This window comes from Carassius carassius, chromosome 1 (assembly GCF_963082965.1).
Source record: "Carassius carassius chromosome 1, fCarCar2.1, whole genome shotgun sequence".
In the NCBI taxonomy this organism is placed as follows: Eukaryota; Metazoa; Chordata; class Actinopteri; order Cypriniformes; family Cyprinidae; genus Carassius; species Carassius carassius.
This window is the reverse complement of record NC_081755.1, coordinates 37,424,451-37,440,276: the sequence shown is the minus strand read 5'-3', so window position 1 is coordinate 37,440,276 and position 15,826 is coordinate 37,424,451. Positions and strand designations below refer to the sequence as shown.

The 15,826-nt window shown below is 38.9% G+C and overlaps 1 protein-coding gene across 3 annotated transcripts in view; it reads right to left on the bottom strand.

Annotated features, from left to right (window-relative positions):
- The window catches only part of cacna1ha (calcium channel, voltage-dependent, T type, alpha 1H subunit a), a 107,897-nt gene that overhangs the window by 51,109 nt on the left and 40,962 nt on the right, over nt 1-15,826 (bottom strand). For all 3 annotated transcript variants that reach the window (XM_059558310.1, XM_059558329.1, XM_059558320.1), the window contains exons 3-5: nt 2,704-2,816; nt 656-789; nt 189-286 (exon numbers count right to left, since the gene is read on the bottom strand). In XM_059558310.1, the coding sequence (XP_059414293.1) occupies nt 189-286; nt 656-789; nt 2,704-2,816 (345 nt within the window). The remainder of the gene's footprint in view (nt 1-188; nt 287-655; nt 790-2,703; nt 2,817-15,826) is intronic.

Here is a 15,826-nt window from a genome sequence, read left to right as displayed (position 1 = left end):
GAACAGGGTCAGTTTTAGCCAAGTTTTAGCTCAGTGTGATGATATTATTTTTTGGAAAAAGAAAATCCTCCCCGGGTCAAAATGACCCGAACACCACCAGAAGCTTAAAGCACATAAACCATCTTGAACCAATTAATCACCATAAATAGCCCATTTTATCTGGATTTCCCAGCATGACAGACACTTACTAGGAACTCTGTTGATGGCTCGCAGGGGCCTGAGCACTCGCACAGTCCGGATGGCTGACAGGCTGGCGTTATGACCGTCCAGTGAATACTCCATCATCCTGAAGAAAGCAGAGCAGAGGAAACATACTGCAAGCATCAGACACTAAAGGTCAATCTCTATAGCCTTTCTTTCTGTCGATCTTACATGAGGATAATGAAAGAATAGAGGTTTTAAAAGTGAAGTCTTTATGCATTCATCACTCTTGTCAATTTAAAGGTCATTTTAAACAACAAGGGGAATGTTTTATTAAATGGTTAATGAATCAGAGCACTGGGAAATCTATTTCTTCAATCTAAATCTGTCAGTAATTCTATTTCCCAACTCATAGTCTAAAAATCGAGTGGTGGGTCCCACTTGACCAGCTTTACCATGGTGATAATGGTTGAATGCATGAGTGACAAGTGAGAAAAAAGGCGGGATTCCTCACCCTGCCATGACAATGAAGAAGTCCAGGCGGTTCCATGTGTCACCAAGGTAACACTTTGATCCAAAAATCCCCAAGGCTATCATTTTGATGACCATCTCCACAGCAAAGAAGGCGAAGATGCAGTCATCAAACGCCTGTGGACACAGATCACATTCATATAATTACAAAGTAGAACAGACATTTTACTACATTAAACAATTATGTATCAACAGTGTTGTGAAGGTTACTATGATACAGCTTTAACAGGAAATACTGGCATCTAACAATGCCTTGGCAAAAACCGTTAATCTTAAAAAATAAAGCATTTGCATATATAAAATAGGAAGAAAAACAGTTATTAAATCAGCATGTGTACTATTCTGTGTCCTAAACTCCTGAAACATTGGTGTCTCACATTTTAGAGCAGTCGATGCAATTTGGGAAAGAAATCAATCAAATCCATATGTATGTGAAAATAATCCAATTTTTTTCAGCAACTGTAACAGATTAGTTACATTTATTTTGTAATTAAATTACATGAATTCCATTACATATAACTACTTACTCCCCAACACTGTATACATGCTTTTGCATTTGCTTCCCTCAATAAATGCTGCTTTCACACACATATCTTTTGCTCTCTATTGCAAAATAAATTTTTCCCCCAAAAACAAGATTTTTCTTAGAAAAAATTAGCTTTCCCCTAAAAAAAAATAGGCATTTCTTGCAAAAGGTTATTGTTCTCTCTAAGTACTGCTTTTTTTTTACTAATTCCCTCGAACAAAAAAAATAGATTTTCCTCCCACCTCATATTATTTTCATCACAAAAATGTTTCAGATGTAAGGTTATTTCGGTGAACGCAACATTTTGAGAAAATACAAAAGCACTGACGTATACTTTTTCTCCCCCCCCCCCCATCATCACTATGTCCTTTTATTGGTTCTGTACAGATTTCTGTTTCTGTTGCTGGAAAAGTTAAAAATGGGCAGAGAACTTTAAATGTGCGTATATAAATTTAGGCACCATTTGAGCAGTTTACAGGGAGAGAGTGAGAAGATCAGCTATGATTCATTTTGTGTAGTATTTTCAGCTCTGGCCTCAGCCGACCCGATCTCCTAAATCCTGCTGATGCTGATGTCAGGCTCTTCTGGACATAAAAATTTCCCACAGTACCATATATAAAACCCAGTTCACTTTGGTGGGAGCGTGGGCAGGATTACAGAGAATTACTAAACTAGAGAAAAAATGCCTCAGTCTCTGATATCTGGCAAAGGTTCCAGTGCGTGCGTGCCACAAAACATGGGCCAAAAGCCAACTCAGTGCTGAGACAGTCCTAAAAACAGATATTGGACACAATAATAATAAAATAAACAAATAAAATAAAGGGTAAGAAATAAATTTTAGGACCAATGCAGATGATGTGAATTCTGATGTACAGAGGCCCCAAAAAAGTACTTGGAGATCTAATCCACACCAATTTTATTTTATTTTTATTCAGATACAATTTATATTTTAAATTCATTTGAAAGATTTAATAAATAACTTTTTTATTTTCAATTTTAAACTTAATGTAGCTGTTTTTTATTCTTTTTTATTTTATTTTTTAATATTTTCTTTTACTTCGGTTAATATTTAATTATTTTCTAGTAACAAAAATATTTTTATGGTTTTAGCATCAGTTTAACTTAACTATAACAACCATGATCCACTCTTAAAATGCATAAATGCCTTTAGGTTTCAAATGATAAAACAGAAACGTGGAACATAGTGGAACATGTTATGAAGCACACCTAGTATTATGCAAGTACACCTGCTTGAACTTATTAATTTCACAAAAAAAATCACCTTGAAACTAGTTTGTTTTGAAGTAATGCATCAGAGAAGAGAAGTAAGTACCCAGAAAAGCTCTAGGAGCTTTTGATGGTTTGATGTTGTTTAATGCAATGCAAATAAATTCCAGTTTTAAGTGTCCAAATGCTTTTCTGGAATACTGTATCTTGGAATGAGGTTTGAAAAAACATCATCACATAACAAGCTTTCTCTCGTTACATAATGGAGCGAGACTTACCTGTAGGACGACACACCACTCCGACTGGCACTTGAGGTCCTCACATGGCTGGAACATGCCCAGAGTCACACAGTTCAACAGAATCACCAGCATGCTCACATGCTCAAACCATGTGCACAAGAGTCAAGGGAATATATCACAGAGATTCATTGTTTCTGGATTGTGCTCTGTCAATTGCAAAGCACTGTCAATCCACAAAACATAAAGATACATAGATAATATTGATTTTGTTGATCCCTTATACTTAGCTCAGAGCAAATGATTTTAACAATCCGGACGAAGCAAACAAAAAAATTCAAGGACATTATTGCAAAAAATTCCTTCCTTCTGACTGAATTTTAATTAAACTTCTAAAACACGATTAACAAGTGCAAAGCCTATTATACACAGATTAAATAAATTAAGTTTTATGTTTTTCTCTTTTAATTTGAGTTGCTTGGTTTCCTCAAGGCCAAAACACAAACACAGAGGTAAAATTAAATGAAAATAAGGTACAAGACAACTGTTAAAGGTCTGGGGGTGTCTTAAAAGTTTAACAAACCACAGGCACTAATGAAAAGAAAGGGAATAATTCATATTTCAAGAAAAAAAATAGCTTGCATTTTAAGAAATCAACGTTACAGTTTTTGAAAGACAATTCTCATGCTCACCAAGGGTGCATTCATTTGATCAAAAATTCATTAAAAATATTAACACTGTGAAATATTATTACAATATTATTAAAATAACAATGTTAATATTAACTTTTAAAAGCAGAATTTATGAATTAATTTATTCCTGTGTTAGTAAAACAGAATTTTCAAACGGAATTGTGGGTGGGGGGGAGTGCATGTACAGTTCTCTCTCCACCTTCAATACCACGACTTAGGTGCCCTTGAGCAAGGCATCGATCCCCCAACTGCTCCCCGGGCGCCGCAGCATAAATGGCTGCCCACTGCTCTGGGTGTGTGCTCACAGTGTGTGTGTGTGTGTTCACTGCTCTGTGTGTGTGCATTTCGGATAGGTTAAATTTTTATTAAAATTTAAATTTTTTTAGATTTTTAGAGTTGAAATTACCACTGGGTTATCTGTAAAGCCAGAGAAGTTGGTAGGGATAGAGGAGGTGAGCAAAGCAGGCAAAGAGGATGAGCAGCATAAATGTATCTCTAACTTGCACCATGGGGGATGTGTGCATTTGGACCAAAATGAGATTTTATGAATATGTGTTGCCCAGTAGTATAATTGGATATGTGGGAGAGAGAGTCCGGCATTAAGTTTACATCTCTGAAGAATTGATTTACTTATTCTGGATGCCTTTCCACACCATAAAAAGCTAGATATATCCTGATCAATAGTTTTAAAAAAGCGCTTAAATAGGAATAGAGGGAGACTTTGGAATAGAAACAAGAACTTGGGTAAAATGTTAATTTTAACTGTGTTGATCCTACCTATAAGCGATAAGGCAAGCCTTTCCATCTTTGAAAGTCAGACTTAATTTTAGACACTAAAGGGGAGAAATTGGCAGAAAAAAGAGAGGTTAGCTTTCTGGTTACATTTACTCCTAAATACTTAAAACCTAAGGGGCTCAATTTGAAGGGGATATCAGTAGGGTCAGTATGCAGTGTGCCTGAGGGATCCTTGATTTGAAGAATCATACATGAGGCAGCCTGGCGACGCAACTGATGGGCTTTGAGCCGGCTTGCCTTATCGCCATGCTCATAATATGTGGAACACGAGCGCAAAAGAAGGCGCTCTGCCTCAGTAGTCGTAACAAGGTCAAATTCAGTTTGTAAATCAACACGGTTTGAGCAAGTTAGGGGAGGGGCAAGTGGCTAGCTGTTGATCTAATTTGTCCTATCTAGTTGAAAGCTCTTGAAGTTTAGCTATTCGAGTTTTATTTAAATGTGTAGAGTAGGAAATTATTTGACCACACAAGTATGCTTTGAGTGATTCCCATAGCAGTGAACAAGAAATAGGATCAGCCTTGTTTTGATTGATCATGATAAAATCATCAATTGAAGATACAATAAAAGAGTTAAATTTATCATCTGATAAGAGCAGAGTATTTAACCTCCATGGTGAGGAGTATCGGGATTGCGGAGAGAGCTGAATATCCAAAGAGAGCGGGGCATGGTCAAAGATAACTATAGGATGATATTTAATCGTTGACACCTTGGAGATAAGTTTAGCATCAATGAAAAAATAATCAATCCGAGAAAAGGATTTATGCATATGAGAAAAAAAAGAATACTCCTTGATGGTAGTGTTATAGAATCTCCAGGGATCAATGCAACCATTTTTAGCCATGAAGTCAGAGAGCGATCTGGACATTAATGATGGGGTCAAGCTTTTGGGAGAGGAGCGTCCTAACCTAGGATCAATAACACAGTTCATGTCCCCTCCAAAGATGAGGAGGTTATCATGCAGAGAAGGGAGACGTTCAAATACCTTATTCATAAAATCTAGGTTATCAAAATTTGGAGCATAGATATTGACTAGTAATACAGGAATGTGCGACAGTGTGCCTCAAATGATTAAATATCTGCCATTTTTGTCAGAAATCAATTTAGAAGTAGAAAATTTAACTGATTTAACAATTAAAATAGCAACTCCTCTGGCTTTAGAGTTAAAGTTGGAGTGAAACACCTCAGAGACCCACGGGCATTTTAGCCTGATCTGGTCTGAGGTGCGCATGTGGGTTTCTTGTAGAAACACTATGTCCGCATTAAGCCTTTTCAAGTGAGTAAATACCCTAGATCTTTTTATGGGGCTTCCCAAACCCTTGATGTTCCAACTCACAAACCTAATATGTGAACCTCTAATGGTGGGTCCTGAATTGCCAGTGTTAGTAGACATTTATGGACTATTAACTAAGAGCCGTAGATGAATGAAGAACACCACCCCAGAGAGAGAGAGGGGGGGGGGGGGCAACACACACACACACACACACACAAACTGGATGGCCAAACAGGCTGAACATTAGCCACACCCCTCCCACCCTCACCAAAGCACTTACATCGACCCCATCCCCAAACGATGGAGAACCCAGTGCTAACTCCACTAGGAGTAAATTCCCTAAGGATAAGGCTACCGGCTTTTGCCTAATGGAAACAGTTAAGCTTCAGACGGGCTCCCGCAACTTACAACAAATAAGAACAAGGCACACGTGATGAACATCAGCTGTAACAAAGCACTTAGTGTGTTAAGTAAAAAGATCGTAATTGTCCAAACCACTTCCACGATGGTAAAACTGCCTGAAAAGAAACCAGATCTCTTACTTGGTTAATGTCTTAATGTATGCTCTGGCGTCCTCCGGTGATTCGAACACTCTCTCGGTACCGTCATATGTAACACGGAGGCAAGCCGGGTAAAGAAGGCAATACCGTAACCCAGGCAACGTTATTTCACAGAGCTGGCGGCGAATGTCATTGAAGGCAGCACGGGCACGGGCAGTCTTCGCGGCATGGTCAGGGAAGATATGTATAGCCATATCACCGATTTTTATTCTTTGTTGGGCTCTAGCTCGCTGCAAAATGTCCACACAGTCTGTATGATAGTGCAGCCGGGCGATTATGGGACGTGGCCGTGGGCTTTCCTCGGGTTTGGGCTTGGCCTGCTGGGTGCGGTGAGTGCGATCCAAAATGGGCTCTTTATCCAGCTGAAAGGCCTCTTTGAGCAGAATGGAGACAGCCGACATCATGGAAGAGCTGGTTGAGTCTTCGGGTACACCTATGATCCTAATATTATTGTGACGCGATCTGGCCTCAAGATCCTCACATTTGTTGTCCACTCTTAGCAGCTCGGCAGACAGATGTTCCACTTTAGACTGTAGCGAAGCAATGTCATCACTGTAGGTGGAGAGTGAAGTTTCTATTTCAACTACAGTGCTCTCCAGGGCACTCACTTTAGCCTGGATGTTTGTTATAGAACCAGTTAATTCAGATTTAACTGCCTGCAGCTCCGTCTTGATAGACGTAAAATGTTCGCTTAGGGCAGCCTGGAGCTCGGTTTTGAAAATAGCCGCCATGTCTTTACGAAGTGATGAGAGCAGCTCCTCCTTGAAAACGGGTGGGGCAGCGGGCATTACAGCACTGTCGCAAGGGGAGGAGGAATCACTACCAGGCGGGGAAGTTTGTGAAGCGTGTGCAGCAGGCCGCTGAAGCGCAGCAGATGGAGCATTGCCAGATTTGGGTTTAGCAGGCATTTTACTCAGCAATAGTTAAAGAAGAAGTGTTAGATAGAGCACACACCAAGAAAAATAACGTGAAAATGTGCCAATGAACGTAATTTAACGCTAACTGCAGGAGCTCCGAAAGTTGCGTCCTACTCCATAGATCGTTAAGCCGGAAGTCCTCTTTCAGGATTCTTTAATGGACAGAAAGTTCAAAATGACAGCATTTAAAACTATTACAAATATCTTTCCTTTAACTATCAATTAATTCAGTGCATCCTTACTAAATTAAAGCATTCATTTCTTTCAAAAACAAACAAATGAAAAAGAAATTGTACTGACCCCATACAGTAGTGTATACGAGACTCTTTTTCAAATGAGTAACAGTAATACTTTCCCCTCATTTTATCACGAGTGGAGGACTAATGCTTAATATATCAATAGACTATACGGCCACAGCAGCCATGTCCAGCATCCAAGCAGGCAAAAAATTTTCTTCTCACTACTTAACTGCTGAAATATTTAGAGAGTACAACAGGAACAGGGTTATGCTGGTTCCAGCGCTGTCTGAGATGTCAGATGGCATAAGAGCTGTCAGCGATGAGGCCGAAACAAGCACGACCCATTAGCACCTCCGTCGGCGCTGTCCGTTACACTGAAGATCACGACCAAAGTGTCCATCATGACCAGCGGCCGTCACACATCACGCACGCCCAAATCAGCACCAACAACACCCACAAACCCTTCCGGATGCCATGTTCTCCAGATCATCTCTAATCATCTGGCCCCAGTCATACACAATCTTTAAAACATCTGAGCTTGAACCCTGCAAGGAGACAATCAGCTTTCTTAGGGTTTAAAAACGGCAGCCTTGTTACACCAAGGGCTTCGCACCTCATGTTTTATGCAGGTCTGCTCATCTAAATGGGGCAAAAGACTGGCACTTGCTATGCGACACACAAATGAGAAATTTGAATAATGCTCATTTCCATAAGCCATCACAGAGCTTTGGATTGTGGGCGTTGAAACGTTGTGTTCCCTCACAATGGAGAGGGGACTGAAAATCATGTGCTGATGATGAACCCTGAGGATCTTTAAGTCATCAACTCTGTCGGAGCTTCACAAACAACAGAAAAGGTGTAACGAAGAAAGCACTCTAAATCTCTAAAAACACTCTTTGAAGATTTTCTATTCAGCTGGCACACAATGTAGTAAAAATTAGGCTTGGACGTGATTTCCCAAGATGGACAGTGGCCACCCTGGGGTCCGTGATAAATCAGGATGTGGAATGCTTTGATTAGTGTTTCTTGATTTCAGCCATTCTTCCAAACAGATCCAGGTCCCAAATCCCACTTCACAGGCCTTTCTGACTTGCTCAAAGATGTTTACGCTCTCCAGGGAAAGGCGGGAAATGGAGCGGACTTTAATAAGTTATGCCAGAGGTTAAGAGACCTGAATGGCACACAGAGCAGTTAGGGTAACTCATGGTGAAAGACACGCTACAGTTCCCACTTACGGTCTACAGTCTGAGCGGCTTAAATTGATAATCTGTCACTTTATAAATAATGGTCTGTTCTCATGAAAGGAACTAGCCAGTTTTCCAGCTCTACGGTCTATCCATCCCCTTAAAGCAGTGGTCGGCAACAGCAAAAGCCAAAACTGTCCCGCCAGCAATAATATCTGGCCCACGAGGCAGTCAGATTATTTAGCTTCTGAAATACAGTAGGTCTGTCATGATTACTCACAATCACTTCATCTTTAGTGATTTTATTTTGAGATGAATTAAGAGCTTTTATTTTGAAAAGTTCAAAAGAGTCTATTATATTCTCTCACCGGCTAGCTTAGTTACTCTGCTCACAACTTAATAGCGCACCTCCAGTATGTAAAAAAAAAAAACGCAGTTTAGTACGTGAGGATGCCAAGGAATAATTCTGTGTAAAAGTAAGCTACGTCAAATAATTATTACAGTAAGTTAGGCTTTAAAATGATACACATTTATTATTCACAATATGGAAAGAGGAAATAAAATAGTTCGTTAAGAGCATGACTCAAACATGCCATTAATGGGCTACTTCAAGTCCTCTTTTATTTTTTGACTCATTTTTATCCATTCCGCATCTCCCACATACGTGTGTTTTAGCAAGGCGTATTTCAAGTTGGTAAATGAAGATACTTGCCAGGTTGCGTGTCACTACTCAGACATAAACCCGAACACCATGACACAAATTTGACTTTTTGTTAATGACCGCCCTACTACAGGATTTATCACAGAGTAACAGCTCAATACCAGTTACAAAAAACACTGTAACAGTCTATCACAGGCAATTCTAGTTGTCCAAAACAGTCCAAAAACTGTTAAATAAAGTGCGCGCATCCATAATAAAACCTCACACAGCTCTGGGGGGTGAATGAAGGCCTCCTGTAGCGAATCCGTGCATTTTTGTCAGAAAAATATCCATATTTCAATTGTAATAATATGTCAAAATGGATCTTATTATGAGTATTAGGGCATCCAGCAGCATGAACGCCTACTAGCGACCAACAATACAGCCATCTGGTGACCTGCAGTGATAAAACTGCTATCACTGGGAATGGGGCATTACATTACTTTTTACTTGTTCTCTATACAGCAGTAACACAGAAAACCTGGCTCGTCTCAAGTGTTTTTTTTTTTTTACCTAAAGCCTCCAGTTGTTGTTTTCAGATCAGCTCTAGTAATGGGGCTTATGGCAGTAATTTACTGGGCTTTCTGCAACATCACAGGAAAGTTGCGTGACTTTGATGGCTAGATGGAACAGTGTTTGTGCAAGAGATTGTCTGTCCTTGAAGTACTCATCCTGCCAACTAAGTGGGACACAGTCACGGCAGACTGGCTCCTTTATCACGTTCTCTTGTGAACATCTGCCATATGGCTGCGTTGCAAAATATGTCTCTGTGTTAGAACAAACCTTCAGCATTGCCTTTCTGTGGAAGCTGCAGCTACCGCCCTGATTGAAACCCACTAACATGCAAATGCATGACTCACTGGAAAACTACTGAGTTTGGAAATCACACTTTGAACTTAAATTCCTGTTATTCTAGCAGTTGGCATCATGTCGCTGAATAAATAAGGCATTTAGTTGGCAATTAGTAAGTAATAGTAATAAGACATAATTAACAGAGGTGTTCAATTACATATTCTAGGTGCTAATGTGGGTTTTTGGCACTGCTGTTCAGATTATCAGCAGAAGTTCCTTTATTTATTTTCTCTGATAGCTGCTGATATTATAACAGTTTGGTAAAAAATACAGAAAAGATTATTCTGGCAGAGGTGAGTAATTTTTGCTTCACTTTTGATTTCTCCCAGTTAATATTTTGAATCTGTTCACAAAAAAGAGATTTGTTCAGTGAACTGCATATTAAATTATTGAACCAGTAGGTGGTAGGGCTGTCGGAAATGTTTTTAAATATTCGTCGATATTTCAAATAAAAATTGACATTCGAATGCAAAAAAGTTTTTTTTAGACATACGTTAAGAAGGCAGCCTAATCAGTGGCGCACGAGATACAATGACGATGTAAGTTTCATTGCATTATAATGTTTCTATTAGCCTATCCAGTTGAAGCTACTAGATGCAACACTGCTGCGTCGTTCATTAAAATATTGTGAAAAAAGAGAACATCAATGCGGAGAAGATCTTGTTTACATAAAAACTGAAACCAAGCCATTCACACAGAATGCATATTTCACGCATTTTCTAGACAGACATCTATCAGCGTTGCACTCACGTCTCGCACAAAGGAGCTGCATGTTTAGGAAGCCATGCAAAAATAATGCAAGTTTAACTTTGAAAAAAAAGAGAGACTTTATGGTAGTTTTTTTCCCCATTCCACTGCATCTCATGTTTTTAAATGAAAAATGTACTCTGTGTAACTGACTTTCCGACCATTGTATTAAACGATGCATACATACATGATACTGTTTTGTTTATAGTTGTTTAAGCAACTTAATTAATTATAATTGGTGTATAAAAATTATTTTAGACATTATGCACTTTTTTCACAGATAGTCGTTATCTTCAAATACCTTTGAATAAATGTGCATTAGTAATATTTTGCTCAATGCACCCTCTAGTGGCCTCAGAAGAGAAGCCAAAAGCTTTTCTTCACCCTAGTTGAAATTATGCATTTTAAATGTGAAAATAATTTTCATTTTGATAATACTTAAGTACAAAATTCGATTTCAGTTTTTCAGCCATTTTTACAGCCCTAATAGGTGGCAATAAGCAAGACTGAATTTGGATACATTCCAAAATTAGTCTTACATTTCAAAAGTGACAGTTTAAATATCAAAATATTAGAATTTTTGGTTTATAATCGTTGTTGCATAAAACTAGAATAGATGCAATGTCAGTCAATTTAAAATCTACAAATTAATATGAAGAGAAAATACTGACCAAACAGATTTGTTCACAACAGAAATACCAGTTTTATTTTACAGTCCTGTTCCTCGTGTACATACTACTTATTAATGTAATTACAATAACTAGGTAATAACTAGGTACTAACCCTGAACCCCTAATCCTAACCCTACCCAGTTTAGTTACCATATATTACCAGTACTTTCTTAAGTAATACACTTTAAGTACACTGTAAGTACATGTACTGTAAAATAAAGTGCAACTGAAATATCTTTATCTTAAAAAAAAAAAAAAAAAAAAAAAGATTAATGCTTTTTTAATAATGGCACAGTAAAAGGAATCAACCTATACAGAAAAAAACATCCTTTTTATTAATAAATATATCCTACAATGCTAAAGCTTAAACTGAGGTTTCCTTTTCTGTGAAACCTTTAACAATGACAAATGGGCTTTTTCTGGGCGCTGGTTTCACCTTTACTTGGCACTATCATGATGATTTAAAAAAAAGGGACTCTGAGCAACAGAAATGGGAAGCCTCACTATTCAGTGTCACTGCTAACAATTGGATTATTTGCTTGTTGCTAATTTAGGAGAAAAGGATTGATGAAGCCCTCACACTGATTAAGCCAAGAGGAACATCACAGCCTGCCACCTAGACTAATGGCCTCACTGACACAAGGTTGACCGGGTTCTCCTGATTCAGTCAACTCATGCAGTTCTTGAGATGCAGTTCTTGTCATGATCATTAGATGGAGTGCCCATGAACTTCAGTAGAGGGCACTCCACTCAGGACCATTACACCCATCAACCACCAGATGTCACTTGGACAATAGCACCTCTCATACTGTTGCACCACACCCGAACTACATTCCCCATGAGTCACTGCATCACAATCACCCTGCCACACCTGCACCTCATTCATCAGCCAATTTCCTTGCCACACCTGCACCTCATTTACACACACATAAAAGCAGCACACTCACTCTCACTCACTGCGAAGTCTTGTTTAGCCTGTCTAACATTTCCGAGCATTTCTCCCTGTGTTTGTCATTCCCGTGTTTGATCTTTGGACTGATTACTCCGACTCTGATTCTCTGCTGCCTGCCCCGATCTCTGCTTGTTTCTGGTTTCGACTCTGGTTATCCCTGACACACCTGACGCCATTCCTGATTTCTGCCTGTTTGACCATTCTTTAATAAAGCGCTGCATTTGGATTCGAACGTCTCTGGCTCATCATTACAATTCTCCCCTCCGCTGTGCGTTCATTAGCAGAGAGCAAATTCAATCAAGGCAGTCTGTAATAATATTTTACAGCAGGGTCAGAGGGTCTAAACCCTAGAGACAGACACAATATGGTTGCACTCTTCCTGTTATGCAGTACCTTTCGAACTCTGTGACTTACAGTATATGAATATTAAGAATATCCTTGTGTTGTAATTCAAAATGTATTGTATTTATTCAAAAATGCACCAGACAGAATTATTCTCTTGTCAAACTCAGGCACTTAAGGCTTATTAATTATTGAGTTTAACTTGATTTACACAATGGCGAAAACACTGACAGGGTACAAAATTGGATGTAAATAATGAGCTGAAGTTAAAGAGAATGAGAGTTACAGTAGCTTGCACAAGGGTGACAACTGGAAATTAATGTAGATAAAAATATTTTTGTCAAACAGGATACCACAAAACATCACAAAACACATTACAATCATGGCTATATATTTATTCATGTATGAGCTATTGTTTTTCCACAATACATGGTAAATTCCTTGATTTATACACTTTTTAATGTTATATTTTGTAATAGTGGTGTTGTTTTATTTTGTAGGCTATTACAGATTTTTTTTTCTCATCCAATAATTTAGAGGCACTGCCTCCCTTGATATACATACATACATACATACATATATATATATACCACTATAGAAAATCTAATCAGTGAAATTGTACTGCTCAATTATGGCAGCTGTAGGAATTTTCATTTATGCTAATGGAATGTATGTACAGTACTCTGCAAAACTATTTGTCAAGATTACAGTTTCCATTTAAGTATATATGAACTGTACATGTATGTCTATTACCTACACAGAAAATAGCCGTCAAGGTCATTAGCAAGATGGCCGCTGAGTGAAATGACTTGCCTTAAAGGGACTTTGGGGAGACTTTAATGGAGACAGCAAACCCCATGCCTTAAAAACACTGATTCAGCATACTATTCATGAACTGTGACACTATAAAGATGGGAGGGAATGGGTCCCGGCCTTGAAATACAATAAAGCCTTCCTGCTTTAATAGATATACTGTATCAGGCTGTGATATTGTAAGCGGCTTCTTAGAAATAAGATAATCTCATTCTCATTTCCTGTGCTCTCCATGCACCACCACTTAACGTCATTAATCCTTTACATTAAATACTGCTGAAGGTCTGACCTCTTTATTATCCGTTTCTCCAGCGGTGGAATTAGCCAACTGCCAGATGTCAGCAGTAACCAGTATAAGCCATCACAAACCAGCATAAACTAGTACAGAAACTCCCTCTAAGCTGGCTTTTTCAGCTTGGCGTGTGATAAAGTACCAGATTCCACAAGCTGAGTGGCTTTTAATGATCATAGATCTGGATAAGAAAAGGTTTACAGAATGCAGTTGCAAGAAACGAGGCATTTATCATTGTCAGGTGGCTGAATTCCCACAAGAGATCCAGCGGATCTGAGAACAGCACCAGGCCAGCTGTACTGCAAGAAAACCTGCTGATCACATCCAAACCATCATCACTCCTCTTAGTCTCCACAACATGCTGCTAAATACTTTCATCTGCTGGAACAATAAGGTGAAACGCTCCCAGGAGCACAGATGAACTCAAATTATCAGCCACTGGTGAACCAGAATCCGTGAATGCTTTTGTGTGCAGAAAATAGAGGTCCCCGTGTTTGATTGACAGGCAAAGTCACTCCTAACATAGTAAAGTGAAACAAAAACTCAAGTTTCTTAACAAATTGCACTGATACAGCATATATAGAGCAATATATGCAATAAGGGCAAAAGGTCAATTCATGCATTATTTGGTATTAAAGGATTAATTCACTCTTGAATTAAAATTTCCTGACAATTTACTCACTCCTATGTCATCTAATATCTCTTTCTTTCTTCCATTGCATTAAAAAAAAATGTTTTTTGAGGAAAACATTCCAGGATTTTTCTCCATATAGTGAACTTCAACAGGGATCATTGGGGCGAAGGTCCAAGTTGTAGTTTCAAAGGGCTCTGCACGATCCACAGCCAAGAAGTAAGGGTCATATCTAACGAAACAATCAGCCATTTTCAATTTTTTTTTATTAATATAATTTTTAACAACAAATAAAAAATTAACTACAGACTCAAGCGTGTGGACTGTGACAGAAAGCGAATGCGTATCTTTACTCTATTCAGTTTAGCAAGACAGTGACAGTGTTTGTAATTTCTACTTGCTTTTGATGCGACGTGACACTCACATTCAGCGCAATCAAGTGTCAAGCCGTTAGGTGACCAAACGCCAGTGGGCAGGGCTTATGGTGAGAAAAAGTCTATTCGTCAATGTCTTGCTGTGGAGGCACCTTTCACCTCGGATCCAAACTAGCTATTTTTGGAGCTTGATTAAATAAATACTTTGTTTATATCGAGAAGGACGTTTTAAGACATGAAACTTCAAGGATGTTTCTCATGTCATGACCCTTTTAAAACCTTTTACAGGAACCACTGCAAATTTCAGCCAGTGCTGCCATCTACACACTTTCTCCAGGGTCTATAAATTACAAAACCTGGCAACCCTTTTGAAAACGTCTTCAACTGAATAAAAGGCCTTCCTATATGGACAAAAACAGATCAATTACCACAGCGCCCATGATTCTTGAAATGACATTTTCAGTCTTTAAAAATCAATTACTGTGGCTCCTATCCAGCATAACAATACTGTAATACAAAAATCATGCTATACTCAAAGCTTGCGCAAAAAGGTCCAGACCATCATTCCCTGAAAGAAGTGATTTTATTCTACCAAAGGAGAACAACTAGCACCTTGTTGTTTCCCTGAAGTTTTTTTTGGCTGAAACATTTGTCTCAAAACAGATGATGAGCACTCACATCTTCCATGGTAAAGCGTTCAGCTGAATGCAGCGTACATCTGAGAGTCAGGGAATATTATTCACGAAAGGTTCACATTTCTCATTTTTCCAAAAGAGAATTGAAATTGTTATGTGCAGCGCTGAAGCTATCATGACGTTCCCTTTGGGCATGTGCTACTCTACACCTATATACATCATGTGTAGGTTCACATTAGTGCGAATGATCTAGAGAGCAGGCCAAGGTGAAAGTCAGAGCACTCGACGCACATGTGTGACGTGTGCGAGAGCCCTGGGCTATCCAGGAATAGTCAAGCATCTGGAATTATAGCAGACCCCTGAGTCGACCGCTGGCTTCGCTAACGTACCGATTGTCCTCTCTGCTAAACCAAAGTCTGTTTACAGAGGACGTGCAGCGGCAATTAAACAAGCCCCGTGTGGTGCCCCTCCACTGTGTCCTTGAGCTGAGATGCCGTTT